At 36.7% G+C, this 17,506-nt stretch overlaps 1 protein-coding gene across 1 annotated transcript in view; it reads left to right on the top strand.

Moving 5' to 3' along the window:
- Positions 1-16,558, top strand: part of TOZ (Transducin family protein / WD-40 repeat family protein) — a 63,284-nt gene extending 46,726 nt beyond the window's left edge. Inside the window, exons 8-14 of the mRNA XM_089803087.1 lie at positions 12,868-13,030; positions 13,160-13,406; positions 13,560-13,636; positions 14,419-14,538; positions 14,763-14,893; positions 14,982-15,156; positions 15,261-16,558. Coding sequence (XP_089659213.1) covers positions 12,868-13,030; positions 13,160-13,406; positions 13,560-13,636; positions 14,419-14,538; positions 14,763-14,893; positions 14,982-15,156; positions 15,261-15,782 — 1,435 coding nt within the window. The 3' untranslated portion in view covers positions 15,783-16,558. The remainder of the gene's footprint in view (positions 1-12,867; positions 13,031-13,159; positions 13,407-13,559; positions 13,637-14,418; positions 14,539-14,762; positions 14,894-14,981; positions 15,157-15,260) is intronic.
- The last annotated feature ends 948 nt before the right edge of the window (positions 16,559-17,506 follow it).

Consider the following 17,506-nt stretch of genomic DNA (forward strand, 5'->3'; position numbering starts at 1 on the left):
TGCAAGCAAATCAACACCCATTTTAGATATTCAGCTTGAAGCCCATCAATATCCTACACTTTACTTGCCGCTAACCTCCTTATGCCTTGAGTGATATCGTCAATGTTGAATAGATCTCATGTGTGCTTAGTTGTTGGAGTACCATGTTCCCCTTGCTTGCATTCATAGAGCGCTTTGGTATATTCCAGCCATTGAGTTCCGGTTATGTTATTCTCTGCCTGCTTCTTTTTATGTCCGAGTTCATTCCAAAGCTTTTTAGAGTTGTTTTTCTTGAGATTAATCAGCTCAAGTCTTCTTAAGATCACATATTGTTCCTTCTTGCATCTTAGCAACTTGACATATTCCTTATTTTTTTCATTATTCTTTTGTCTTCTCAAATTGCTTTTTGCTCTCTTGCATTGATCATCAAACCATGGGTTAGCCAGGGATGTGCTCTTAGTGTCTCTTTTGGGTTTAGATCTTTTACATTCCTTGAGAGCCTTGTTGATAATAGAAATGAGATTATCTTTGTCCACATGATGCTGTTTGGCAGCATTTGAGTTCTTTTGCTGCTTGTTAGATATCCTACTAAGAGAGTTTCTGAAAATTTCTTGATTTTCTTGTGTCATTAGTATCCTGCCAGTCAAAGGACGTTTTCTTTCCTTGTAGATCTGTCAAACATTTTGTTGATCTTTTATGTGAGTGGCCAGCTTGAGTGAAATCGGATTATGATTCGAATTTAGACCGATTTGTGCAATTCCCCTATCTCAAATCTTTGCGGTGTAGTTTTGAGAGCAAATGACGTAATCCACTACACTCTGCCCGTTGTAGGTTTTGCAAGTGATGTTTCCTGAATTAGGCTATTTCCTCACACCATTACAAATGACCATGTTGTGAAGGCAACGGACACCCAGTAATTCTGCCCCAAAATAATTGACCTTGCTTTGTTCTCCTATGATGACTCCCAGTGTTGGACCCCCTCTTCCTCTAACCATATGTTGTGGACACCAAAAAAATATTTAATTTTTTCCCAAAAAAGCACTTTCCAGCCATCCGTGGGGCCCACTTTCCTGTGGGTTCAAACTAGGTTCAAACTTTTTGGTGCTGGTTCGCCTGGGTTTGAACTCAGTTTGAACTTGCAGGGCAAAAATAGTACCCTGGTTGAACCAAGTCCGAACTGGACTAGAACTGCGAATTGGTTCGAACTTTTCCTGGTGCGAAGGTGAGGGGGGGGAGGTACCTGTGCACTTAGTAATTTAGTATGAATGATTAATGTTATATGCAATCTAAGAATATGGTCTTAACTTTTTTGATCAGTTTTTTCTCTGTAAGAATATGGTATTGGTATGTGACCTTTTATAGGTAGCATATAGTATGTAATGTGTAATTCTTTTCTTTATATGTTTGCTGTAATCAATCATGATAGGGATAATAGGGTTAAAGGAGGGGAAACAGTTATGGGATCCCACAAGCACTCCAGCGGACATCTTATTGTGGTGATGGATAGTGCCATGAGGCCAAGGGGGTGGGAGGAGTTGTAAGGAGGCATGGATTGTGTTAGGTTGTAAAAGGAATACATGCAATCCTATTTTCACTTTTACATCTCTATTGATGTGTATGGACTCAAAAAATATATAATCTTGGAATGTTTGCTTTAGCACATTCACATAAACACCACTAGGGAATTTGAGTTACAAATCTGTGGCATGTCTTGTAGCAGCTCTTATGTGTGATTGCATATGAGTTTGGTTAGTCCATTGATAGATAACTAAGTAGAAAAAGCTAAGAATGATATATTCACCAATGCTTGATGACCATATAAACCTCAGTTTGTCATTTTTCTCTTGCCATTCCTCCTTGTTGATTGGTCTCTGTCGGCCCTACGATTGACACAAATCTCATTGAATTTGTTTCACTCCCTGATTTCAAGCAAATTACATAAGATACTTTTTTCTAGTTTCAATTTGTGTTGTTCATTGAACAACTTTGTACAAGGAATAGAGTTTATCATTCTTTGTGAATTATGCAACCTATGCCATCATGTGCTAACTCCCAAGGTGTTATATCAGCTCAATATGGGTTAAAAATAGATTGTTTTTAGTTTCAGAGTCTGCTGTTCATTAAACAACTTTGTACGAGGAATAAAGTTTATCACTTTTTGTTAATCATGCAACTTATCCCATCAGGTGCTAACTCCCAAGTTGCTATATCAGTTAAATAGGGGCTCACTGACAGTCCTTGGGGCTGAGTAGGTGAGTTGAGTTTAGCTATTATCTAGCTCAGCGGTCTTCATCCTGCACGATTTCAACATTCATTAAGGTATACCCCTAGGAATACCTCCCAAGTTTAAGCTGAGCAAATTGTAGGAGATGGAACCTTCACTTAAAGTTAGCTTAGAGTCCTCCATGGTTTGTAGATTAACGAATTTTGCTCACTGATTGAGAACCTTGACCTTGTGAGTGGAATTTGGTTCTTGGAAGTGGAGCAATGATCTTGAGAGCTTATGTAGAGTATCAGTCTGCTTTGAGACAGCTCATTATTATGAAGAAAGTAGCTTATTATCCTCTTCAATAGAGGGCATAAGCTAAGTTCAAAATATTTCAAATGCTGCAATTCCAAGAAGAGACATGTAATGATCCCATCTTTTAGCTCTCACATTCTCCAAAGTCTAAGTGGAGGATAAGAAGAAATTAAATTAATTTCTTATAAAGTCATTCAATTAAAATTAAAAGGTGACTTTGTATTTAATTAATTTAATTATTAATTACAAGGGAGTAGCTTCTAGGGTATGTATTAATTATTGGAAGGACGGAAGCCTCTCGTGATTTAATTAATTATTGCCAGGGAGAAATTTCTAGGGTATGCATTAATTATTGGAAGGAGGAAGCTTCTAGCTCTTGCAATTAATTAATGTTTTAGTTCCTTCTAGAAGGATGAAGAAAAGGATAAATAGGGCTGAAAGTCTCATTGCTGAGCATCGGATGATTATGACTTGCATTTGATAAGAGCTTGGATGTGTGAATCACACTCCTTTTTTCGGCAATAGAGGACGTTCATTCTCTGTTGTAACATTCTAGACGTCATTCCCTTAGGGTTTGGCCTTTGGAATACATCTCTTTGTAATTGATTGCAGCATTAATATAATTTCAGCCTTGGTTCAGCTTTTGGGCATTATTGGGTGTCCACTACAGTGGTATCAAAGCTATAAGTCCTGCCATCCTATGGAGATCATATAGATAGCCGGATAAAGGAAAAAGTGTTTGAAAAAATGTATATTAGTCCAAATCAAGAGGTGATGTTCAGACAGTTATTGGGTACATTAGAGAAGGGGCAACGTATGCAACAGGAGCAAAATAGGATGCAACAGGAGCAAAATAGGGGAATGGATATGATGTTGCAGCTTATGGCTAGATAGATGGGCATCAACATTGACGATTTGTATGTTGCTCCAGAGCAGAAGGTAGTTGATTCCTCAGGTGGGATCGAGACATGTATAGAGCCAGCCAGCTATGATGTTGGTGATGTGGGCATTTCAGCAGAGTTAGTAGAGACATGCGTGCAAAGTCAGGAGACCACATATGAAGCCTTGTTAGGGGATGATGATGTAGCAATAGTGGAATTAGGAGAATGCAAGGGAACTGTCATATCAACAACCACTTCTATGTCAGTTCAACCATCCAACGAGGAGTTTGGTAATAAGCATGCGGTTGTAGATGTGTGCTCTGATGATAGTACACTTGTTATTGCTAATGAGGTGAGCAATATAGTGACAGAGTCATATTATACTATCGATCAACAAAGTGTTAATGTTCACTCTTGGGATAGTACTATGTTCAACATGGATACAACATTGTCTTATGACAATCTGATGTTTGAGGCTGATCATTTGCCTGAGTGGAGTTGGGCTTAGTTCTCACCATCTACAAAGATTCAGTTTTGTGTTGCAGCAGTTAGGAGGAAGAGGTTTCATAGATCTTCTATGGAGCCACCTTTTGCTGACATTCAGACTTATACTTCATCAACACAAGTTTTGGGAGCTAACTTGCAGGACATGTGGTTGGTCTTAATGATGTTCATTTGCAGTTTGTTTAATGTCCATATGGATATCACACATTACTTCAATTGGGATCCAGGTGGAGGTTGGAGTTCATTATGTTACTTAATTGCTTGAGGACAAGCAATTTCAAGGAGGGCGGATTTGTAATGATCCCATCTTTTAGCTCTCACGTTCTCCAAAGTCTAAGTGGAGGATAAGAAGAAATTAAATTAATTTCTTAATTGAAATTAAAAGGTGACTTTGTATTTAATTAATTTAATTATTAATTACAAGAGAGTAGCTTCTAGCGTATGTATTAATTATTGGAAGGACGGAAGCCTCTCATGATTTAATTAATTATTGCCAGGGAGGAATTTCTAGGGTATGCATTAATTATTGGAAGGAGGAAGCTTCTAGCTCTTGCAATTAATAAATGTTTTAGTTTCTTCTAGAAGTATAAATAGGGCTGAAAGTCTCATTGCTGAGCATCGGATGATTATTACTTGTATTTGATAAGAGCTTGGATGTGTGAATCACACTCCTTTTTTCGGCAATAGAGGACGTTCATTCTCTGTTGTAACATTCTAGACGTCATTCTTTTAGGGTTTGGCCTTTGGAATACATCTCTTTGTAATTGATTGCAGCATTAATATAATTTCAGCCTTGGTTCAGCTTTTGGGCATTCCTGGGTGTCCACTACAAGACACTTCCACACATAACATTTTGGCTTTCCACATCTTTGGACCACTGGAATCACATTGTTATTAAAACCAAGTTTAAGTCAATTGATGGACTAATAGATGCTTTCTTTAATGGGTGACACAAGGCAGGAGGAGTGAAGGTCATCTCCCAGCAACCCTCGCTTAGCGTTACACACAAAAGCCACCAAGTAGGAGAAACCACAAGAAATTATAGAGAGAACAATGTAGAAATGATGAGACAATCTTCATGCAACATGCCAGGCATAAGGCCTACTTGGTTGCAGCCGTATACATTCAAATCACAATCAGGGAGCTTAAGGGCTCGGGCTTGCAAAGCCAAATCTTTGTATTTTCCTTCTATCTAACTTCATTCTCAGGCAAATTATACAAATTATAGGTCCTACTCCAAAGGAGAATTCAACGACCTTTCAAACAAGCAAATAAACTTCCGTGGGGCCAAGGATAGGTCCACACGTAATCCAGGAAGAGGTTCCCAAGTGCGCAAAACACCATGATGCCAAACAAAACCTCACCAAAGCCAAATCTGCAAGGTACTTGGGCTGCTAGGAAAACAGCCCACCTGAAACAAAGAAAAGGATAACTCTTGCAAACGATGGAATTAGATTTTGCGAGCTTATGAGAAGGATCCATGATAGGTTCGCATTAAGGAGCAAACTGCGCGGAAAGAGAAAACATGAACAACAATGGCCATTCTCCAAACAACAAATATGAATAATGAAAGGAAATCTTTTTGGTTGATGCGAGATTGCCAAAGTACCCAAGATGCTCTTGCATCAATGGGACTACTACAATTGATAAGAATATTTTTTCATTCAATGCTAGTTTATATAATGGCCATTTTACACATGTTGTGCTTAGTCTAGAATGCCATTGAGGAAATAGAAACAATTTCTTTGTGAGGAACTAGAGTCTCATTAAAATTTCCACTCATTATGTCGTCAATTGTTATTAACGCATGGAAAAGGTGGCCTCAATATTGATGTGTGTAGTATCCCGAATCGGATATTTACTTGATTTTTTTGTGGAATAGCATTTAGATAGTAAAAACATGAAATTGTAATATAAATAACGAGCAAGGTAAACCATAGGAAATAACCCAACTGATAGTTATCTGGTTGTTTCCTCAAACTGACAATTCAGAACTTAAACCATAGGCAAATGCACTATGAATCGTAATAGATAAACAATAGATCTTCCGATCGCTATAAATCCATCCTTTTAAAATAATGTTAAGGAATTTAAGCATATAACAATGTGTAAAAACCAATAATATTAAACTCAACAAACTCTTTTAACTTCTTAAAATATGTTATTGCATTATACAACAATCCAATAACCAACACTACGAATCCAATCCTTAAATATAGATTAACAGTCAGAATTGGAATACTAGAATAAGAACCTGTAAGCGCATGTGAAACACTTGAACTGACGTCTCCCGAGACAATCGGTTTACGTCCACTATCTGCTAGCACGAGGGGCTACGTCCTCAAACTAGCTGAAAGCTGAAGCTTTCTAAAAAATTCTCACAAGAGAGAAAACTGAATTGTATGATAAAATCATGCATATTCAGCAATGAGCCTCTTTCCCCTTTTAATACACAAACTAAGACTCTTTGACTCCCCTCTGGCTTTCGTCCTATTCCCTTGTGGCTCTTCAACTTCCCTATGGCATTTCGTCTTATTCCTCCTCGACCTTTTGCCCTCTTTATAACATTAAATTGACCTTTTCATAATTTGAGTCTGTGTCTTAGAGTCAATTTTAACATTATATAAAATAAGACTTCAATATTTCTAATGTCCCAAAAAGGGGACATTACAAATCTCCCCTCCTTAAAATTGTTTGTCCTCAAGCAATCAATACCAGGATCCCGTACGAGTCTGCAGGTAGCCCTGTAGTTCAAACTGAAAACAATTCCGTCACACTGCAAAACTAGATGTCTTTCTGCAATCTATTTCTCAACCGGATCCCTGTATCCTATGTAACTCTTTGAAAAAATGCTGCACATGTAAACTGTAGAACTTTGATCACCAATGCATCTAATCTCAAATTGAGAAGAATTACAACAAGGTCCTCAACAAGCCATAAATACATATGATCAACACCTGGATCCCAAACCCTGTTGTCATAACCAGCCGATATGGTAAGGTAGAAATGTATCAGTGAACTATGCATAACCCAGTGATGATGACAAGCCGATCTAAATAGATGATGTAATAAACAAGTTGCTCAAAAACTGAGTGTAACACCCTAGGTGTAATAAACACCAAATTGTCATCTTCAATTTGGAGAATCTCTGAGTACATAGGTACTATGAATAAGAATGAAGCTGAAAGAGCATTTCCTATTATCAATACATAATTCTCCTCAAAACTACACCAAAAACTATCCAAAGGCTGATGTAAATAATCCAACTAACTCCTGTATGGTGTGAAATCAGGAACCCAATGTGGACTGATCTTATGATGCACAATCGTAGTCAAATCACCACCTCCATCCTGTGACCCATATTCCTTGCTAGGAATCGTACCAGGATTCCATATCCTGAAATCAGAATCATCTCCTTCATGATAATCAAAAGGAGAGTCCTCGTTTACCTCAAGCAGGTGATTATTGAAAATTCAATCAACATCAACTTCAAACACGGGGTTATCGATAAGCCGAAAGTGATATGAAACTTTGGTACTTGATCGCTTGGGGCAATTATCCAAAACATACGTCTGCTGAATGCTATCAAGTTCATCGATTACCTCTAGGAAAAATTCCTACCTCTCTTTATCCTCCTGCTCTTGAGAGTGATTCGTAATCCTAATCTGATTTTCTGCTTCCTGAAGGGAAATCCGAGCATCATTCAATGCCTCCTGTGTTTCCTTAAGCTCTCTATTGAGCTCCTTAATCTCATTCCTCTCTTTATTCAGTTGATCAACATGTGTTTCAGCAACCTTAAGAATGTTATCCCTGTTGGAAAACAGCTACAAATATTCTGATTTCATAGTTTCAAAGGCTGTTTTGACCATTTGCAAATCAGAAACAAAGCCATTCTTCTTCCACTCCCTTTTGAACCTTTCTGTAGAGATCCTCAACCATCTTGTGAGTGCTGTCATAATGTACCAAAGATGCCACAACCATTTTTTCGTTAACCTTCAGCTGGTTTCTAAATGCATGCATTTCACTATCATGTTGATACACCTCATCGTCTTGTAGTGTCATCTTGGATTGTTCCTCTGAATTCCTATCATGGGCGTAGGAAATATATGGTTCATTACACAAAAACCCCAACCTATTATTACCTCTTGTGCGACTGTCCTCATCAGCCTGTTTGTCAACACTAACCTCCAATTCACCAACATAAAAACTTGCACCCTACGTAACATCTTCTACATGGTCACTGAAATGCTGTAAAATAATGGTAGTTGACTGCTCTTCTTTTTCAAGAATCTATATGCTAATCATGATTTTTGCCCTGGTCCGTTGCAAGAAGATCTTGAACCAATTTCAAATACTTCCTCTTTGCCATCTCAGTCTTATTTTGTTGCTTTAGATGAAAATCCAAGTAATCATTGAATGATAAATCATTTTGAGTTTGGGTAGGAAGTTCTTTATACTCTCCATAAATATTGAGTATTTCTGCTCTTATAATAGATTTTGAATTTTAGGCTAAGTGCTCTTGTAGTTTCATAGTACCTTTCAAGATTTTTGTTAAATCTTTTCCCATTATTGAATGTTGTTATCCCGTTATTGTGAGACTAACAAACAGCTACATTCTATTCCAGAATTTCCTCGATGTTCCTGAACCTCTAAATTTTGTAGATTGGCATTGCTTATTTGTTTTTTTTTTTTGCAATAATTTTTGAATAAAGAACTTGTTAAACAACAACTGTTAATAGACTCAATTCCACAGTGTAATCTGTTCTATTCTGCAATTTAGAGTCACAGTGTTATTTATGAAATCCCAACACTTACTGACCGCTGCTCAAAACCTTCGCTGCCTATATTGGTGGTGACTGGTTAATGTTATATAGAGGATTTGTATTGTTCTGTCTTGTTTGTAACAATGCCAGAAACAGTTATAATTTTTTTTGGCTTTCTCGTCTAGTGATGAAGTTACTAAATCGTCCTCCTTTATATGCAAATTCAACCTAGGTATACCAAGTATTTCCCTTATTTCCTTTGCTGTGCAACCAGCTTGCATTGGTCCATGCCTTCCAACTAAACACACTTTCCCACGCCTTCCAACTAAATATTACAGAAGTAATTGGTAAAATACTTGCTTGTTATTAATAGAGACCAGACTGTCAATTTATACAAAAGAATGAGATGATGTTTCTTTAGGAAACGATCGTAAAGAATAGAAACATTTTATTCTAGAGAAAGCAAAAAATGAAAACAAACTAAAGCTAATTAGATATTTACAATAGATAATCATTAACTAATAATAGACGACTTATATATTATTGTAATACCCTCTCTTAATGGTTAATCTATCTAACACACCAAGTTGTCCTTTGAATTTGACAAACTTATCAGGACCAAGAGGCTTAGTGAGAATGTCTGCAATATGATCTGTGGTAGGAACATACTGCAAATCTATAGTCTCGTCTTCAATCAGCTGTCATATGTAATGACGGTGAACATCCACATGCTTGGTTCATTCATGGAAGACTGGATTTCGTGTTAACTTGATAATGCCTTCATTATCAACAAATAGAGTAATCGGTCCTGTTGGTGACATCTGCATATCCCCAAGCATCCGATGAAGCCAAACAACTTCACATCTTGCTTTAACAGTCCCTTTGTATTCGGCCTTTGTAGAAGAGAGAGAAACTACCTGCTGCTACTTATTGGTCCATGTGATTGCACTGGATCCCAAACTGAAACATATCCAGATGTTGACTTTTTATCATCAACAGAGCTTGCCCAATTTGAATTTGTGAACCCATTGAGTTTAGGATTAGAATTTCGAGAGTATAGAAGTCCATAATTTGAAGTGCCCTTCACATAATGAAGCACATGCTTTGCTACCATCCAATTATCAGCTTTAGAAGCTGTCATAAAGCATGAAATATAGTTGACTGCGAAGCTGATATCAGGCCTAGTAGCAGAGAGGTAGATGAGACTGCCTACTAGTTGCCTGTATGTAGTATCATTAACGGAAGGAGAATCAGACTTTGTTGATAACTTGAACCTTTCTCTATAGGTGTATATGCAGGTTTGCAATCTTGCATACGAAATTTGTCTAACAGGGCCTTGGCATATTTGGACTAAGAGATGAATATACTAGAAGATTGTTGCCAAACTTCAACACTTAGGGAATAATGCATGAGCCTAAGGTTAGTCATATCAAAAGACTGGCATAAATTCTGTTTGATTCCCTAAACCAAAGATGTCGAACTGCTAGTGATGATCAGATCATCCACATAAATAATGAGAAGGATGATGTCACTGTCAATAGTCTTGATGTACAGATTTGAGTTTGAAGAACTCCTTTTGAAGCCTTGATCACTGAAGTACTTGTCAATTTTTATGTACCATGCCTGAGGGGCCTGCTTCAAGCCATAGAGAGCTGTTACCAATCTGAGAACCTGATGGTCTTTACCAGCAACCTTGAAACCAGAAGGCTGCGTCATGTAGACCTCTTCATGGAGATCACCATTTAGGAAAGCACTCTTGACATCCATCTGATGTACCTTCCAGCCAAATTGTGTTGCTATAGCTAGGACTAATCTGATAGTGCTCATCTTTGCAGTAGGAGCAAAGGTCTCCTCATAATCAATGCCTTCATGTCGAGAAAAGCCCTTCCCTTCTGTATTATAATAGTGATCACTCAGGTGTTAATTTGGTTTGAAGAGAGGGAGCCATCGTTCAAGTTTTTCCGTAGACCTTCATTGTGGACATTTCCTCTGCGACTATCATTGGCAGAGTGTTGTTTGAATGATTGTTTTGCTGTAGGTGTTCAGTGAATGCTTGTTGTGCTATTTCTGTCTTGAGATCATCAGGAATGTTGTATGAAGATTATAGTTAGTATTCGTATCCTGATTCTCAGGGGTGTAGGATTCATTGTGTAATCAGAGCATTCTGAGATAACTTATCTGTGTTTACTATTCTATTTTATAGCTTAGAGGATTTATTATTATTCTCTGTTAAAGAACTTTGTAAAAGGATCTGACCTTTTTCCTTTTCAAGTGATAATTTTGGTGTGACTGGGATTTTCTCTAATAGGAGGGTTTTCCCAAGATAAAAATTCTTGTGTTCTGCAAGTTTTTCTTTGTATATCTGGTTCTAAATTTAATATGGAGCTTTACTATTGCCTTATGATTCCCTCTAGTCTACTAGTGATAACCATCAATGGCATATTGGCAGTTATAAGTGATATTTTTTTTCACTGCAGTTCTGCAATTTATATATTTCAACCTTCTGTTTGATTGACTAGGCATCACATATCTCAAGGCCTTTCCTCAGGCATGAAGGAGGTGTGCATTAATTCAAGTAATGTTTTCTTAATGTCCATGGTTATAAAATTGATAATTTCACAGCTTACTGCCCCATGATGCCCTACGCTTTACATGTAGTATGGCTGCATTGTCTCAAAGGGGACTTATTAGTAAAGGGATGGTTGGCAATTTTTTCCAGCACTATGGAACAATAACCTTACTGGCCCAAACCATACCCCTTATCTGTCCTCAAATCCTCTGACCAAATTTCGACCCTTATAGGTTGCCTAACCCTCGTTGCTAGTCATGCTATGCGAGCTCATGGTGACAATACATGAAATAAATTTAATGGTTTAAATTATAAACCATACATAACACGAGGGTTCAAGACACAAGGATTTTCTCTTTTCCTTTTTTCTTAGTTCAAGTCACACATTTATAAAAGTAGAGGGTATACAAAAATAAGAGATTGTTCTTCAACTACCATCAGATAAGACTCTTTACATTAAGTTGCATGAAGCACAGAAGCAAATAATACACAAACTATTAAATCCTAAATTGTTTACCTGTAGGAACTTCAATAAATAAACTAAAAAAAGCTAAAATGCTGCTTTTATAAAAGCAATGTTACAAGTTTAACCCTGAACACTTCTTGTTTTAATTTTTTAGGATTCTCTAGTATATACAACAGTAAAACATTCTAAAAAACAATATTTTATGAATTTGCATATACAAAGACCAACAATAAATTTTGAAAACAAAAAAGCTGTCATTTGATGAACATATATTTTAGAGATTTGGGAATGGATGATGAAAAGAGTAAAATGCAAATGCCAAAGTATGGTTGAAGGCTTGATGAATATGTTGAACAATAAATTCGGATTTATGAAGACCTGCCACGAGCTTTTCTTTGTGCTCTTGTTCTTACTTTCTTCTCACTCTTGCAGCGTTACTCTTACAATTCACTCTTGCATGATACGATGACAAACTTGCTTGTGTTTAGGTTTGAGGGTGAGATGCCATTTATAGGGTTTATAAGTGCTTAGGGTGTGAGCAAGGACAATATAACTATTAGGATTGATACTTTTGCTTCACTTATTCGTAAACAAATCCTTAAAACTTTTCTTTTTTGACATTCCAGCTGCAAGGGACAGCTAGGAGTTTTTCCTAACACTAATGATTGTATTTCATTTGTAAATCTTTGGGAAACCCTGACATCTCCCAACTTCCCCATTAGGGGGAAACTTGGAAAGCAATGGAGTGATGCCTCTGAAATGTCCCTCTCCAAGCGAATTACCTTGGGGCTATAACCTGCTTGCAGGGAGTGGTGGGGGTGCATCCCCCTGGTGTCCTACCATCTTAACATTCCAGTCTCCGAAACGGTCAACTTTTTTGGGTTGGGGGGGTGAGGATGCAGGTCCCCGTGGAAGATTACTAACAAGAAAGTTTTCTTCTATAGGTTTTTGAGTTGTCTAAATTTGAAAAATGTTCCGAAACAGAATTAGGCATACCAAGTAATTGTTAGTAGTCTTTTTTGTTAAAATTCTGTCACCTGTCTTTTGTTCAAACTTGTCTACTTCATGTGTGGTTCTATTTGTATTTGTGAATTTTCCATTTGGGACACTATATCTTTAGTGAATACCAAAAATTACAAGCAAGCATTGAAATGATTGGGGATTTATTTATTCTTCTGTTTCAGTGATCGCACAATCAAATTGTGGAATCTAGCAAATGTGCTCGAATCTAATGGTGCTGAAGAGCCAGTCAAGCTCAGCTCACAGGCAACTGTTGCGGCACATGACAAGGACATAAATTCTGTGGCAGTTGCACCAAATGACAGTCTTGTCTGTACTGGGTCTCAGGTTTTTGAGCTGTACACTGCTGGTTATATATTGCTATACATTTCTTGCTTAGAGCAAATATTGATAATAACATTTTTTATAAAAGGGATTTTTTGATTGCCTGTGCCATATCTTATGTGCCTTAATCAGGATAAAACTGCTCGTGTGTGGAGGCTTCCACATTTAGTACCATTGATGGTTTTAAGAGGCCATAAAAGGGGAGTTTGGTGTGTAGAATTTTCCCCTGTAGACCAATGCGTAATGACAGCTTCTGGTGATAAGACAATCAAAATATGGGCATTATCAGATGGGTCATGCTTGAAGACTTTTGAAGGACATACTGCCAGTGTATTGCGAGCTTCATTCCTAACTCGTGGGACACAGTTTATTTCTTCTGGTAGAATCACTTGCTCATCCTCTAAATATCAAATCTGTTTTTAAATGTAATTGCTTTGTTTTCTTCTAACATTAATGATTGTGTTTCATTTGTTATATATTTGTCATTTACAATAATAATTCTGCGTGCTGTTTGAAACTTTCTTGTTCCCAGGTGCTGATGGCTTGTTGAAGTTGTGGACAGTTAAGTCAAATGAATGTATTGCAACTTTTGACCAGCACGAGGACAAGGTGAGCTTTGGATTGCCTCCGAGTTTTCAAGCCATTAACCATGCATGAGATGAAATGTGTTTCATGCACCGGTGTCTTTTCCATACTTTTAATCTTGTATATACGTTGTTTGAATATTTGTTTTCATTGCACAGACATGAAACTACATTTGATGTTTTGGAGGCTCCAGTCTCTTTTGTCGTCACTTCCTTTGCTTTTTTTTTTTAAGTCATCACTCTAGATTGCAAGCTGTCAATCTGTGCAAAGCTATATTCCAGTGTTAAGATTTTGTTCCACGTATGTCCTTGTTGATAACATCATTTTGTGTGTTCATATTAAATTTCACTGTTTAGAGTACTTATTATATCTCATTTAGCTAAGATTCATTTGGTTGTGAAGATTTTGGCATATACTTTCATTGATTAAAAAAGAAAGAATCTGATAAGTACATTGATTACATTTCTAATCATACACTTTGCAGATCTGTTCCTGGTGTTAGAAGGATCATTTTTATTTTCCCTTTATTTGTTTATTGTTCAAGTTTACCACTCTAGATTACAAGCTGTTGATCTATGCATGCTATATCATGTGTTATGATTTTGTTACATGTCAGTATCTCCTCATGCATAACGTAATTTTGTGTTTATACTACATTTCGCTGTTTTATTGTATTTTGTATATTTTATTGGTAAAATAGGGTTGGCTTATAGTGTCATTTATTAATAAGAAAGTGTTTGTCTATTTCAACTCTGACAATGCCCGATAACTACATTGATAATATTTCTAATCATATACTTGTGCAGATTTGGGCCTTGGCTGTTGGCAAGAAGACGGAAATGCTTGCAAGTGGTGGCAGTGATTCTCTTGTAAATCTGTGGCATGATTGTACTGCTGCAGATGAGGAGGAAGCTCTTCTCAAAGAGGTATTCTTAACGAGTTTCAGTTTGATTGTAGTACTGATTATGCAGTTGGGCAATACTGTCATTATAATGGCTATTATATTGAAAATCAGTTTGTTCGGCTTGTTGGTCTCTTACTACTGCTGTAGCTTTGGTCTTTGTTTTTGAGCCCTTACATATTCTTGACATATTTCATATTTGGTTACATGCCTTCTATATGTTGACATATATGCCTTGAGATGGTACAGGCAGAAGAAACATTGAAAGATCAAGACATGGCAAATGCTCTAGCAGATACTAATTATGTCAAAGCAATTCAACTTGCATTTGAACTAAGGAGACCGTATAAGCTCCTAAATATCTTTACAGAACTTCAGAGGTGGGGTCTGGTGCTTGTTTCAATAGTTTCCCCATCATTTTTCATATTTCTTGAATTATTTTTCTAACTTTAAGTCTACTTTTGTCAGAATATGGCATGAAGAGAATCATATACGTGCAGTGATAAGTGGCCTAGGGAAAGAAGAACTCAGATTGCTTTTAGAATATGTTCGAGAATGGAATACAAAGCCAAAATTTTGTCATGTTGCTCAGTTTGTGTTATTTCATTTGTTTAGTGTCCTTTCTCCTACAGACATCATGGAGGTATTTCTGTATTCAGGTCTTATACTATTTTGGGGTGTGCATGTACATAAATAATATATTTTCTTGATCATATACATATTTTGGTTTGTTTCATTTCATTTTAGGTGCGAGGCATTAATGAACTCTTGGAGGGTCTTATACCATATTCACAGCGACACTACAGCAGAATAGATCGGTTTGTGAGAAGCACATTTCTCTTGGATTACACCCTTGCATCAATGTCTGTTCTCACTCCTCCAGAGACAGTTTTGCCATCTAATTTACCATTAAGGACAACTGGACAAAAAGAACGGCATCAGTGTTCAGTCACTGAAGCAAATTTGACCACTGTGGAGCCTGTTTTGGAATCAGAGAAAAGGGAATGTGCAGAAATTGTAATGGCAAGTTTCAACAAGAAAAAATTGTCTCATAATGATATGGTTAAAACTACAGATGGAGATGCTAAAATGAATAGTACAGGAAATGTTAATTGCAAGCCTAGTGTGGCACAGCATGGCTCATCCAAGAAGAATAAGTCTGTCAGCTCAAAAAAAAGAAAATCTAGTACAATGTTCAATGACAATCTAGCAAATGCTACAAGTGCAACTAAAACCACTATTGCACTTCAAAGTTCTATTTGCCATTGACTCCATATCAAACTTGGCTCAGGTGTGGCATGGCTTGGTTCATCCAGGAAGCACAAGTCTGTCAGCCCAAGAGAAGGAAAATCTAGTGCAATTTTAATGACAATTTAACAAATGGTACAAGTTCAAATTCAACCTCTATTGCACTTCAAAGTTCTGTTTACCGTGGACTCTATCCAACTTGAACTGGGCAACATCAATTCAGAACCAAAAAGCAGTATTTTTTCAAAAAAGAACTATTCCTCATGCTGGACTCCAAAGAGAAGGAAATATCATGCATGGGTTAAAGTTGCAGGACAAACAAAATCAGTGTAACCTTACTGTTGTTTCATAGATTTTTTTCTCATCATATTTTGTTGAATTTCTCACAAGAGTATTGCTTCTAATAGCATCAAGTGCTTCAAAGCATGTATTCTTATCTAATTCTATTCACAGTGTTTGCTTAATAGTCAAAAGAACTCCATGGTCATGTTTTTACAGTGGGGGTTAAATCAATTATTAGAGCACAAGTTTTCCTGCAGAATGGGTAACCTGCAAATGTGCCTCATGGGGTCAGTTTAAGTAAGGTTGTTTAGATATTTTCAAGATTCCTTATTCCTTATCCCATGTGAAAATTTCCTTACCCCTTATCCTACGCGAGTCGAGCTCAACAACTGGGGGCTGGAAAGATGATTTCAACCTTATAGAGTGCCTTATGTAGCCTGGCAACACAATCATTGTATTTTCTTGTAATTACGTATAATGCAATTCAATCTAGAGGCTTATCAATTTTATGAAAATTGTAGTCAAATTACTTGATCTAAACAATAAATACTCCACAATAGACTTTGAAATAGGGAACATGTGATTATGGATAACTATTCAAAAGGGAGTTATAATATTCATATCGTTAATAATTTTGATATTGGTAAGTAGACATTCACATTGGATTACGAGCTCCACAACATGTATACTAGTCTCTATGCCTCTCACACATTTCCCTCAATTATTCTTGTTACATGTACACATTCTTGTATGTATGTGTATATATAGAGATGCAAGCATTCGTGTATGGCATATATTCAGTTTGGGTCACATATTACATGCATGTTATCCACTTCTACATACACAAGCACACATCTACATACACGTTTTAAGGATTTCTTACATGAAAGGTGAGGAGCAAACCTTTTTATAGTCTACAATATGAGTCATCTACTTGGGTGCTGCATATATTCAATTTGGGTCACATATTACATGCATGTTATCCACTTCTACATACACAAGCACACATCTACATACATGTTTTAAGGATTTATTACATGAAAGAAGAGGAGCAAATCTTTTTATAGTCTACGATATGAGTCATCTATTTTTGGGTTTACATATAGCTTTAATAATATGGGATTACTCCATACACTTTGTAGGGAGTTATCTAATTGTGCTACAAATGAGGCATACATACCTTGCCCTTTGTGAAATTAGAATATATGATTTATCTTTCAAATGCATAAGTTCACTATAAACCAATTCAAGTTATACCATACCTTTTGTGTAGTGGATTACGAGGTGAATTAGAAGACCATGGATATTGGTGGTGGATAAAAAAGATGCTAATACATACTTCTTGAGGTATTGGAGACCAACAATACAAATTTTGTGATCCTTAAATAAGGGAGGGTGAAATTAGGCGATTCTAGAACTAATGATAAGAGATATAAGATGTATTGATCATGGTTTTTTTAGTA

The sequence above is a fragment of the Cupressus sempervirens genome, chromosome 10, assembly GCF_028749045.1.
Source record: "Cupressus sempervirens isolate cs-2001-9-10 chromosome 10, ASM2874904v1, whole genome shotgun sequence".
NCBI classification, from domain to species: Eukaryota; Viridiplantae; Streptophyta; class Pinopsida; order Cupressales; family Cupressaceae; genus Cupressus; species Cupressus sempervirens.